The sequence below is a fragment of the Leptidea sinapis genome, chromosome 11 (genome assembly GCF_905404315.1).
Source record: "Leptidea sinapis chromosome 11, ilLepSina1.1, whole genome shotgun sequence".
Taxonomy (NCBI): Eukaryota; Metazoa; Arthropoda; class Insecta; order Lepidoptera; family Pieridae; genus Leptidea; species Leptidea sinapis.
In genome coordinates this window covers 9,959,394-9,973,351 of record NC_066275.1, presented here as the reverse complement: position 1 = coordinate 9,973,351, position 13,958 = coordinate 9,959,394, and the positions used below count along the sequence as shown (strand labels likewise).

General features: G+C 32.0%; 1 protein-coding gene across 1 annotated transcript; it reads right to left on the bottom strand.

Moving 5' to 3' along the window:
- Positions 1 to 3,724: 3,724 nt before the first annotated feature.
- On the bottom strand, positions 3,725 to 6,160 carry LOC126966853 (uncharacterized). Its single transcript, XM_050811118.1, has 2 exons — positions 5,793 to 6,160; positions 3,725 to 5,219 (listed from the first exon to the last, which is right to left on the bottom strand). Exon 2 carries the CDS (start codon positions 5,213 to 5,215, stop codon positions 3,728 to 3,730), a length of 1,488 nt encoding a protein of 495 aa, XP_050667075.1. The 5' UTR covers positions 5,216 to 5,219; positions 5,793 to 6,160; the 3' UTR covers positions 3,725 to 3,727.
- Positions 6,161 to 13,958: the final 7,798 nt, after the last annotated feature.

Here is a 13,958-nt window from a genome sequence, read left to right as displayed (position 1 = left end):
TATTATGCCCATCATATAACGATCCCTATGTTTAAAAAGATTTTCCTATATTTAGTTTGATTTGGTTATTCTCTCATCATTTCTAAATCTGAATTTTCATCAAAAGAACTTCATATTGTGGTTAGAATAAAAAAAACTCGAACATTCACAGAATATTTGTTCTCATTGATCATTTAAATCACTAACAGATACATCGCCAAATATACAATAAGTTATCATGTTCAAGTGAAGGCTGCGTGTATCGATTTTATGTAAAGCTCTGAACGGGAGCGTAAGCAAATAGTTATCAACTGAGAAGGTCACACAGCAATTAGAGGTGTATTGCAAGCAATCCGTTTTGAGAAGTCAGTTGGCAAATTTACCTAAGCATTTTGTTTATATATATTCATTCAGTGCAACAATATTCATTTTTTTTTATTAGAACAGGAGGACAAATGAAACGAAACGAAACTTACGGGTCTCCTGATGTTAAGTGATCACCGTCTCCCACACTCTATTGCAACACCACATAAGCGCTGCCGGCCTTTAAGGAAGGTGTACGTTTCTTAAAGGTAGCTATGTCGTATCGTCACGGCAACACCGCACAAGAAAGCTTATATGATAAATAAATAAATAAATAAATAAATTCTTTATTTTGCTAGAAAACATGTAACAATGGGTGTAAGTAGTTTTAATGTATCAATGTTATCGGCCATTTCTGGCATGCAAAATTATTATTAACAAAATTCTAGTTATTATTATAATTGATTAACAAACTCTATATTTTAAGCACTTAGGTTAATTTAAATTATAATTATTATTTTAAATGTCATTATTTAAAGACTAGAATTAATATATATTTTAAAGTCAATTTAATTTAACCTAATGTGTCAACATTTCATTTATGGAATAAAAACATTTATCTATAAGCCATGTAAAAAGATCCTTTTTAAATCGTTGGACGGGTAATACGCGTAAGCTTGGAGGGAGTTTATTAAATATTTTTATACACATGACATAGCTACATTTTCCGTAGGATGCATTATGAAATTTGTGTGCAATCACCAGTCTGTCACCGTTTCTTGTATTTCTCGGATAAATATCTCTTGCTTTTGTAAATAAATGGTCATGTTGTTTGACAAAGATACATATTTCGTATATATACATACAGGGAAATGGAAGAATACGTAATTCTTTAAACAGTGGTTCACACGAATCTAAGTAAAAAGCTCCTGTCATAGCTCTTAAGCATCTCTTTTGGGCCATGAAAGCCCTATTAGCCTCGCTAGAGTTTCCCCACAAGATTAGTCCATATCGAAGTACTGATGCGACATAACCATGATAAGCTGCCAGGACTGTACTTTGTAAAGCCGTTTTACGCAATCTGTATAACACATAAACATATCTATCAATTTTTTGGCATACCATGTCTACATGCTCTTTCCATTTTAGATTTTTATCTAGAAGTACTCCTAAAAATTGAACATGCAAAGCTTCTTCTATTTGGGTATTTGTATAATTTATCTTAAGGCTATAGTTATTAGAGCGGTTACTTAAACTAAATTGCATAAATGAGGTTTTTTTAATATTAACTTGAAGATTATTATCCTCTAGCCAATTTACCACTGTATTAATTTCATTATTAATTTCACTTTCATAAATATCAATCTCATTTTTATTATTACATGTCATAATTATTGATATATCATCGGCAAATAAATAACAGTCATTTTTTGTCACACTAGGCAGGTCATTAATATAAATTAAAAATAATAATGGTCCAAGGACGCTTCCTTGCGGAACACCAAATCTATTTAATTTAAAGTTTGATTGTTGGGCAATTATGGTAGCCTTTTCGTCGATAGAATTGATCTCCACACATTGCTTACGGTCTTTTAAGTAGGACTCCATCCAGTTAAGAGCTGGTCCTCTAACGCCATTTTGCTCCAACTTATCCAACAAGATGGTGTGTGATACGAAGTCAAAAGCCTTGCTCATATCAAAAAATATTACACACGTTGGTTTTTTTGAATCTATATTTTCTGCTATTTTGTTAACCAGTTTAAATGCAGCTAATGTTGTCGACTTGTTTTTTTGAAAGCCAAATTGTTGCTTGTTTATTATATTATTTTTTGTAAAAAAAATTGTTAAACGACCATACATTGCTTTCTCAAAGACTTTTGAAAAAATAGATACGAGTGCGATTGGGCGGTAGTTATTAAGTTGTTTTTTATCGTCTTTTTTATGTAGTGGCTTGACCACCGATAATTTTAGTGCGTCTGGGAATTCACCAGTTTCAAACGACAAATTGATTAGGTATGTTATAACTGGTACTAGTTCATCTTTGCATATTTTAATAATTTTTGTGAGAATTTCATCATAGCCTACTGCTTTAGTATTCCTCAACAATTGTATTATTTTTAATGTTTCGTTTTCCGTTACTGGATTGAGAAAAATACTACTTCCAGTTTTATTTTGATTTATACAAGGTTTCAACTTTCGCTTTGTCAGACATTTATCACTGCTGTTAGTCAAATTTATCCAATAATCATTAAAACTGTTTGCTATATCTTTAGTATTATTAATCTCATTATTATTTACTATAACTGATTCTATACAAGTGTCACTATTGTTACTTTTTGTTTCATTTTTAATAATTCTCCACGTCGCATAGCATATGTTTTTACTGTTTGCTACATAATGGGTATTACTCAATTTTTTTGATGTGGCAATACAATATTTAAGTGTTCTTGCATATTTCAAATAATTATTCTTATTGCTATCGTCTTTTTTTCTACATTTTCTATATCTTAATACTCTTTTTATTTTACAGCTTATTCGAATACCTTTAGTTATCCATTTGGGCTTTCCATTGGATTCCATATTTTTAATTTTTATTCTCGGAAAACAAAGTCTATATAATAGAGTTACTAAGGAATGAAATTTGCTAAAAGCGTTATTGAAATTTTTTTCTTCATAGACTTCATTGAACGACAAGCTTTTTAGGTAATTTTTGAATATCTCAATATTATAATTACTATAATTACGTTTGTACATAAACATAGATATTTTATTTTTAATGTTAACACTTTCGAAACTTAGAATTTGTGCTGTGTTATGGTCAGAAATATCGTAATTATGTAAAGAACCTATAGCGCCATCAATATTACTTATTATATGATCAATGCATGTGCTATTTCTCGTTGGTAGATTAATGTGTAATCTAAAGTTAAAGTTTTGCACGATTTGCTTTAACTGTTGAGAGATTTTATTACAATTCAGTGTATTTATATTAAAATCTCCTGATATAATAATTTTTTTATTCTTTTTACAGTATTTCTGAAGCACGGTTCTTAGTTTTTCAAAGAATATACTTACATCAGAATCAGGTGTCCTGTAGATACAAATGATAAACAAATTTTTGTCCACTATGTCTATCCCACAACATTCAAATGCTTTCGGTTCACACAAAGTATGTAGGTATTCTAAATTTTTTGATCCTATCCCTTGTGATGTTAATATACAAACACCACCCCTTCTTTTTATTCTACTGTAATTTGATGCTAACAGATACCCATTTAGTTTTATATTACTTTCATGCCCTTTTGGAATGAATGTTTCCGTGAAGCATAGTATGTCAATTTTATCTGTATTTTGCAGATCTTCAACCATGATTTCTATTAAGTCTTTCTTTGCTAGAAAGCCAGCAACATTTTGGTGAAGAACTTTACAAATGCATGTTGAATTATTAATTTTTGGCACGAAAAAACAGTTTTTCCCCATTTTTGCTGTCATCAACTTTATTTGGTTTAAAATAAAAAGGAATTGTTCCCTTCTTTGGTGCATCCTGAGATGAATTTAAAGTTTGATCATTTTTTGAAGTTACGCCATGAGTCACTTTCTTAAAATAATATGGTATCGTTCCTTTTAGTGTGGAACGATTTATGTGTCTTTGTTTTTTGAAATTCAAAAACCTTTTATTGTAGTCTATTTGGTCAATTACGAGATTTATTTTATGGCATATATTATAATACGGCGTGTTATTTCGATAAATGTTTTCATCGAGATTAAGAAACGTACAATTAGGAAACTTGTTACATATCAATCGCAACATGTCATTAAGTTTCAGTTCATTCAAATGCCTACTGAAAGTCACACTAGTTACAATAATATGGACTTGTGGTAGAGAATTTATTTTTGTATATAAGTCAGATGATATTTTAATTGGATCACAGTCATTTTCACCTACAGTTAATATTAATTTGTCGTTACAGGAAAAATCATACAACTCACAAGATTTGAGGATGTCCCCTGTCGTTGCATCGGGTTTGATGAACGCTTCAATTGTATATTTTTCATACGGATTAGTTCTTCTCGACTGAATGAGCGCTGAGGATAAATTTTTAGATTGTTGACTTCCTATAATGTAAATTTTTCTTCCTGATTTTCTTTGAATATTGGTACTTTTTTGAGCGAGTTTTTTATTAAATTCAGAATTTAGTGGTACTGCTGGTGCATTTTCTAAATTAATTGGTATTTGTTCTATTGCTTTATGAGATATTATATTGTTCTGTATAGAGGATTTTACTGACGGTGTGCGTTTAGATTTCTTTGTTTTTGTTCGTAGCGGTGTGGAGTTGATTGAAGAATTACCGTCGCTTAGCAATGTTTTAAGTAATTTTATTTGTTTTTCATTTTCTTCAATTAACTTTCTTTGTTTTGTGTTTTCTATATTTAGTTTGGCAATTTCTTCATGAGCACTTTCTAATTGCCCAGATAGGGTTGCTAAGTCCTGTTTAAGGTCTAAAACCTGTGAGCTTTCGACAGTACCAAGATCTGGTAAACTACATGTGCTGACATCTCTGAATGTTGAATTATGTAGGTCTTTCATTGAACTACAAAATGTTATATTTTCTAATGATTGATTATGTAGTGTGAGAGTATTCTTGCTGGATAAATTACTAATATTTGAAATGGTTTTATCGAACGAGATACTTTGTGTCAGCTGTTCAGTATTTGAAAGATTTTTTATTTCCTGTGTAGAGCTTTTCCTACATTTATGACATTTCCATTTGAGTCTCTTATCGGTCGACATTGAATTGTATCTTTTTAAAGTAATGCTAGCACATTTTAAGTCAAACGTGTTATTGCAATTAGTACATTCCAAATATTCTTTCACTTTTATAGTGTGTGTGCATGTTGCGCAGATATTCCTTCGTTTTGATCTGGTATACATCCTGCTATAATATTATTTACAATAGGAAAATATTATGATCTATGCTCAATCAATTATATGTAAAAGGACAATCAATTATTTACAAAAAAAGCCTTAATAAAAATTAAAATACAAAATAAATTATGTACCTGTAAGGATTCAAATAAAATTCCAATGAAATAAACAACAATAAAATTAAAATTGGCCAAAACATATAAATAAAAACACGTTATATCTACAAAAATGAAAAAAAAAAAAAAAAAAAAACATAAGATTCGAACCGTAATCATCAACACGTTAGGCCGATGTCAAACAACAAAGCTATTCAATAATTAATAACCAGGTTGAAATGTGTGAAGTGACAAGCTACAAGCCCACGTCAAATATAGGCTCAGACGTCATAAAGATTAAGCACGGATTTTGAACTACCGACGCAAGTTATTTTACACCAACACAAATTTACTTAGTGTCTTTGAGCGTAAAAATCACAATGGTTGAATTTAGTTAAATAATACCGTCACTGTTGATTTCACGTTGTAATGAATAGCCCTTGTGTTTGTTGTGTTTGTTTAATTATTATGATAGTTATCAATATCACCTTGTTGTAACAGTAATCTAATGAAACCCTAATGAAACGTCGAAGATTGCACTCGGAGTTCAAAGGTATTTAGTGCCGGATGAAACGGTTAATTTCTGTGAAGTAACGCCTGTATTTGAAGTATCGATACTAAACTTCATTATAAAACTAATGTAAAACAGACTTGATTTATAATTTTTACTTATCTTTTGATTTCAACTTTTACGGAGACAACCGCTCACTGACACCATGACACTCGAAACACAATATTGAAATATTAATACTAATATTACTCGATGAAATAAGGATTCTATAAACTGGATTGTCACATATTTTAAATTTAACTTCAAAATTTAGTATTTTACACCGTAAACATCCTCACACTACTCAAAATAATTAAATACAATTAAAGTGTTAGGGAGCACTCAAGAAACACGTCACTTTGTCCGATCGACCGATGATAGATGGTTATATGTGGAAGAATTTTCCTTGCAAACCGCACTGTGGAGAACGCCATTAATCGAAATGGTGGGGATGATATTTTAATTTGTGGAGTGTCGGACGAAGGTGGAATTTAGCGGCAGGACTCAGGTTCTTCGGAACACTCCCTGCGAAAGATGCGGTAGAAGACACACAATGAAGCGACGTCTCCCCGCAACGCCAGTTCATTGAGCCGTTCACAGAGCACTGGATTCCAATACAAGCAGCTCTGTGTTGCACGAAGTCGAGTGGTTCGAGCTGACACTGAGGTGCGCCAGACCAGAGATGACAGCAATACTCCATATTATATGGTCGGACCTGCGTTTTATAGGGCGATAAAATGTGGCCTTGAAGTATTCCCGTGCTTATAATTTATTTATTATTAGTAGTAATATTAAGTATTTTTATTATTATATTATATTTTATCTATATTTATACTTCCCAACAGGGCCACGCCATTCAGTTACAGTCTTTGTCCATCTTTTATCCGTGAGTCGAATAATCTGCCCATTTCAAAATTAAACTTCATAGCATGTTTAAATGCATCAATAGCTTTCGTTTTTTTTTTCTTATAGCTGTAGTTCAAATTATGTGTATTCTGAGCAGACCAAGAATGCTCCGTTCCATTGCCTTCTGAGCAGTTTGGATCTTTTTATTTTATTTATTGTTATAAACTGGAAAGACTTGGGATTTTTAAAATTATTTTGTTGCATTAACACCAACATTGGCTACAATAATATAAAAATAGTTATCGTAGTCAATATTGTTATGCAATACTTTGTATTGCTTCTTTTACCATCAAATTCATCTTAATTCAAAATCATCCAAATCGAAGCGAACGCATAGTATTTAAATATAGTTACGACTCATATGTATCTTTTAATTGAGGTTCATAAATGGTAGATAAAGATGATGATCCTTGGAGAGATATTGATGGAGGTCAAGTGTAATGATGGCATCAAGATTAGGCCAACTAGAGTAGTCTTAATTCTTCTATAACAGTGCCTTTATTCTTATTAAAAAAAAATACTGTTTTGTAGTTACTTATACTTTTCTAGGTTGAACTCTTTAATATTGTAATTGTTTCACTTCATGAAGCTTCTTGCTTATGTTTGATGTATGAGATATGATAATGTAAGTAAAGGTTGTTTATTCATAAAATCTTTTATTGATTATTAATATATTTTTTTGTTAGTTACAATTCTAGATTAGGTACATTAGAATTTTATGTATGTACATTATTAGTATAAATATTTAATATTATAAAAGTTAAAATTGGTTAGAGTGAGAGAGGAGGAGCCTGCCTACCGCTGCCGCATGCGTGAGTGAAAGGGAAGCTAGAAAGAGTGGCGCCGTAACGCGTTACGTTACGAAGCGGCTTACCCTCCCATAAGAAGTTATAACTTCAACACCGAAATGAACTTTCTTTACTCATTAAGTTACAATTTGTACACTGGAGATACTCTGAAACCTTACACCTGTGGCTTAAAATTCATATTTGGAAAATTGTTGAACATGTTACGTTTTGCAACGCGATGTCTATATTGGGTCTATTTTGCTTGGGCCGAACACCTGGGGTCACCGAGGACTCTCGCCGAGGTGGTGGGTGACATCAAAAGTTTGATAAACTACCTTGAGGAGCTGGGATGGTAGAATTAGTCCATCACGCAAAATAGGCGCCCGGATAACCTATAACCTACTAACACTATATCTATAATCTATCAAGCAGGCCCTTGATATCTTCGCAGATGTATACAGGGCTCCTCACGATGCTTTCATTTGTTATATAAACATCGATATAAAAAACAAATGAATTAGAAAATTAAATTCGGTTCAGAGGTAAGTAGACGTTTTGCCACCGACACTTTGAATAGATAATAATAGGATTGTAAGTCGGATAATAATTTCGTGTATGTTTTTGGAACGGATATCAAAGAATGCGCAAAACGCCTTTCTTATTAAACTCATAGCAAAGTTCGGCTCGGTATGAATTCATCAGCAGTTAGCTATAAGACAATTGCATGCATTGTTCAGAATCAAGCCATTTCGCCGGCTTCATTACAGTTCTTTCGGATTTCATTCGTCGACCTATATCATAGAGATATAGATATTGTATCGAGAATTTTAAGTGTAGGATTGCAATATAATATATATATACTAGCGCATATACTATCTGACTGCTCTATAATGCATGACTAATTTTGATTTGTCATTGTGTGCGTTATAAAGTTAGTAGTTATCTATGTAGTTAGTCAAATATAAGAAAAAATTCATATCTTACTACTCTGATGAAATACTATTCCAGGGCGGGCCCATCTTATAAGTGGCCTGAAACTCTAACTTCTATAGTTCTACAGCTAAACAATTATGTTTTATGACAAAAAGGGACGAGACGAGCAGAACGTTCAGATGATGGTAACTAATACAACCTGTGCAAGACAATGCAGTGCCGCAAAGGATTCTTGAAAAATCTTACAATTCTGAGCGACACTACAATTTACTCGTCACCTTGAGACTTAAGATCTTAAGTCTCATTTGCCCAGTAATTTCACTAGCTACTGCGCCCTTCAGATAGAAACAATAATGCTTACATATTACTGCTTGACGGCAAAAAAAGGCGCCGTTGTGGTACCCATAATATAGCCGGTATCCTGTGCAAAGAAGCCTCCCAATGGTAGGTTCAATGCTTATTCTTGATTGAAGCGAAAAACTACTACTTAACGGCACGGGCGCCTCTAGATACCAGGACCTAACCATCTGGCATCGGTGCAAAGAAGCCTCTTCTGCTAGATGAGAATCAACATTAATGATTTCGTAACATAGATGCTCGTCGTGGAATGTGATTAAAAATAAAACTAACTCTAATGTAGGAAGTATCGATGAAATTAAATATGAAAATAAAATTATAAATAATCCAACTCAGATTGCTACTATTTTTAATAATTATTTTATAAATACAGTCACACAAAGTCAAAGTCAAAATGTAAAAAATAAAAAACCTACATATAAATTAAAACATAACAATTCAAATATTTTCTTAATGCCAACAGATGAAATGGAGATAATAACCGTTATTAAGTCACTTAATAATTCAAATTCCACGGGCTGCGATGAAATAGCAACAATGGTAATAAAGGAATGTGCAAAGGAACTAGCTCCAGTCCTAGCCTACTTAATAAATCTATCTTTTGAAGAAGGTACTTTCCCATCAAATTTAAAAAAGGCAAAAGTAACACCTTTACTCAAAGCGGGTGATAAAAAGGATATTAACAACTATCGTCCAATCACACTCATTCCTGTTATCTCAAAAATTTTTGAAAATATACTGCACAAGCGATTAACATCTTTTTTAACTAAACATAATATCATTTTGGAGGAACAAAATGGTTTCCAAAAAGGAAAATCAACAACTTTAGCGTGTTTTTCGCTAATAAAAGAAATATCGGAATGCATGGATACAAAAATTCCAGTAACACCAGTATTTTTGATATGAGCAAAGCTTTTGACAATGTTTGTCATGAAAAACTATTAGATAAATGCGCTCAATATGGTATTCGAGGTCTAGCAAATGACTGGCTTAAAAGTTATTTTTCAAACCGTACTCAATACGTTGAAATTGCTAAATTAAATAATAACCAAGAAGTAATACCTTATCGATCAGAACTTAGACTTAAAACAAAAGGTGTACCACAAGGAAGTATATTGGGTCCACTTCTATTCATAATCTACATAAACGACTTACCTAGCATTACTACTAATAACTGTACTCTTTTTGCTGATGACATCTCTATTGTAATTAAATGTAACAATGAATTGACATATGATATAGAAATTAATAAAACAATAAAGGACACAATTGAATGGCTTACTGAAAATAACCTGACTGTAAATATAAAAAAAACAATGTATATGCAGTATTATAATAAGAATGGGAAAGGAAAAGATATTAATGTTAATTATCATAATGAGAATATTAAAGAAGCACAACTTGTCAATTTTCTTGGTATTTCTTTAGACAGCAACTTGTCCTTCAAGTCACATGTTGACAAAATTAGCAAAAAAATTAACCAACATGTGAAAAAACAGCGCTAATGGCATATCATGCATTCGTGGTTTCAGCTTTAAGATATGGATTGGTCATATGGGGCAACTCGGTGAGCATAGGGCATTTATTTATTGGACAGAAGAAGTGTATCAAGGCGGTTTGTGGAGCCGGCCCCCTAGATTCTTGTCGACCGCTATTTAAAAAATTGAAAATTCTATCGCTGCCATGCCTATACATTTATGAAATAAGCCTATTTGTTCAAAAACATATGTGTGATTTCTATACAAAAAAAAGCCAGAAGGTTTTAAATACAAGGTATCCAAATAAACTCATAATGCCCTTCTGTAGAACTGCATCTTTTAGTAGAAATTGTTTCAGCATGTCTGTGAAAATATATAATAAATTGCCCAATGAATTGAAAGATTTACCGTTCAAAGTTTTTAAAAGAAGACTGCATCAGTGGTTAACAAATAAGTGCTTCTATAGTTTAAATGAATTTTTCAATACAGAATGAATTAGTCTATTTGATAATAATATATGTAAATTAATATACTTTTATGACATTGAATTTGTTAATATTATACATAGGTACTAAATGAATTATTAAGTTATTTACGTCTCATATTATAATATTATATAAGTATTAAAATTTCATTTTATAAATATTATTGATATCATTGTGAAATCCGACATGTTTCAATATAACAGTACGATTAGTGTTTAGACAATTTTGTAACATATTTTGCATGTCAATTGACGAAACATATTGGATTATCCATTATATTGTTAACACCTTAAGTACAATGTTTCCTGCAAATAAATTTCATTTCATTTCATTTCATTTCACAATTTCACACTTTCCAGAGTACTCGAATTGAAAAACCTTATTCATTACCTTAGGTACCATAAAATATGACGACCTATTTAGCCCAGTGGTTAGTGAGTCTGTCCACTTAGCTAGAGGTCTCGGATTCGAAATTCGGTAGACGCAAACATGTCTATGATGAATATGGATGTTTGTTTCCGAAAGTTCTAAAGTTCCGTATTAAATATATCGTCGTCTTGCACCCGACACAGTACAGAATGTGGCTAGTTTGGGGTAAATTTGTTTAAAAATATGTCAACATTATTATTATAACCATAAAATGACAATTAAAAAATAATCAAAAACTTAAAACCTGCATTTACAATAATAACATTAAAATGTACAACACAACCGTATTGACACAGAAATATGTTTAATTAAAGTTTGGTCATAATGACACGTCGCTCTGGGATATTCGCAGTTATAAACAAGCTGGAACAAAATTAACAAGGCCGATGTTTGTGTAAACTTCTACTAACTAGCTGCTTTTTGTATTGTCTCAGAGTATGGACGTATACACGTGGCCGTACCCGTCACTTGTACTTCCACGTCACATTGTAAAGGAAACTGCAACGACTTATATACTAATTATCACGGTAGGGTTGGCGTGAATATTTTATATCTCGATTACAGGTTATGAACTGTTTTTTTTTTATGAAAATAAGGGTCGAGACGAGCAGGACGTTCAGCTGATGGTAATTGATACGCCCTGCCCATTGCAATGCAGTGCCGCTCAGGATTCTTGAAAACCCCCAAAAATTCTGAGCGGCACTACAACTGCGCTCGTCACCTTGAGACATAAGATGTTTTTAGTTTTTACTTTCAGACTGAAACACAGTAATGCTTACAAATTACTGCTTCACGGCAGAAATAGGCGCCGTTGTGGTACCCATAATCTAGCCGGCATCCTGTGCAAAGGTGCCTCCCACTTTTTAAAACAGATAAGTACGTAAGTAAAATTAAAAGTCGTTTTTTTTTAAACTGTACTGCTAGCCAACAGTTGAAACGCTTTCAAGAATTTTGATCAAATATTGTAATTTGTAAGCTTATTATCCCATAGGTATTTGTTTTCTGAAAAATTTCGTACAAGGCGCTTAAAATAATAATAATAAATAAAAGGTTGAAATTATCTAAAGTATAAGTGGTGAATTTAGCAGACTATTATGAATAGGGGGTTAGAATTAAACTGCTACTAACTTAAGGCATTGCTAATTCTCACTCTGTCTTCTTCTATTGACCTAAGTTAGAATTAGAAATAACACTCTGTAGAAGCTGTTTTAAGTTAGCGGACCATTATGAATAAGGGGGCAAGTGATGGCATCTAACTAATTAATCTCTAATTGCATTATAAATTGTCATAGGTGATGTACAGCCAACATAAAAATTGTTCCGTAATTCAACATGTTGTGTGTTTAGTTTTTTAGTTCAGTAGTAGTTACCCTTTTGAGTAAGAAACCCTTAAAATAAAACATAAATCACATCAAGCATTCAATAATATATTAAATCACAAATTTGTAATTCAATTACGTTTGTGACTAGTTTAATTCAATTGGCGATGTAATAATTCGGAAACTGTATTGCAATATCAAATAGTTCACAGTAAGCACTAAGCAAATTTGATATCAGGAGACGAAATCGCTTTGATAGTGCTTTTAATCTGCCTTTTCAATCACTAAGACAGTTTGTTTTGCTGATGAATTTGTAATAGTGATAGGTTCTTTGGATTCGTAACTGTTTGATGAGAGGTTATCGCGATGGCTGATGATATATTGGATAAGTCATTTGTCTTAGAAATACGGGTTAAATGCATCTTCAACATTTCGCATCAGTATTTTTGAGTAACTATTTTGGGCATAAATATTGTAACGTCAAATTCAGGTTTCTATATTCAGTTTTAAATTAAAATTTGGAATGCTTTTATTATGATAGCAACTGCGATGATTTCCCGATAATTATTGTAATTTGTGGCGAAGATGGAAATACGGTGGCAGGAATAAGCTCAAAAATTCTAGATAAAGAAGCCTACCACTGATATTAATAGAGGTAATGACAGTTTTATTTACGAATTACTTATTACATGAATTAATTAAGTAATAATATTTAGTGATGAATCTCTACTAATATTATAAATGTGATTGTAAGTTTGTTTATTACGCTTTTACGCCGGAGCTACTGAACCGATTTTGAAGAAATTTGGTACAGCAATAGACTAGAAGTTAGGAAAGGACATAGGCTACATTTTATCCCGGAAAATCCATGGTTCCCGCAGGATTTGTGAAAAACTGAAATTCACGTCGATGAGCGATACCAATAGGAAGTTTAGTTTGCCATAGCAACCTTCCTCGAAATAAGATTCATATAATATATTGGGCCGTTCCCAAGAGAAAACGGGAACCGGAACTGGAATAGGACATGATATAATCTTCAATTCCAAACTTACTTATTATTCTAAAAACCCTTTATCTACGCGGACGAAGTTGCGGGGATAAGCTAGTATAGAATAAAAAATAACGCTGCCCGTCTTAAAGAGTTATGAGTTACTAAATAAAATAAAAAACATTTATTTAATTATTACTATTCTGAAATTTTCTTTGACTTGGCATTTATTTAGAGGTGACTGATCCATTTTTGTTATCCCTCCCTGGGGATCAAATCAATGAAAAAAATCAACTGCATATTTTTATATTATTATGTACGTAATTATGATAACAAATGGCTTAGTGATAGATTCGAACCGGAGGATAGCTGATAAAATAGTAAATATTTATATAGACATAAAGTGTATATACCTAGTATC

Bases quoted from the DNA above. Each gene is read 5' to 3' on its own strand.
- LOC126966853 (XM_050811118.1), bottom strand. From the start codon at position 5,215: ATGTATACCAGATCAAAACGAAGGAATATCTGCGCAACATGCACACAC.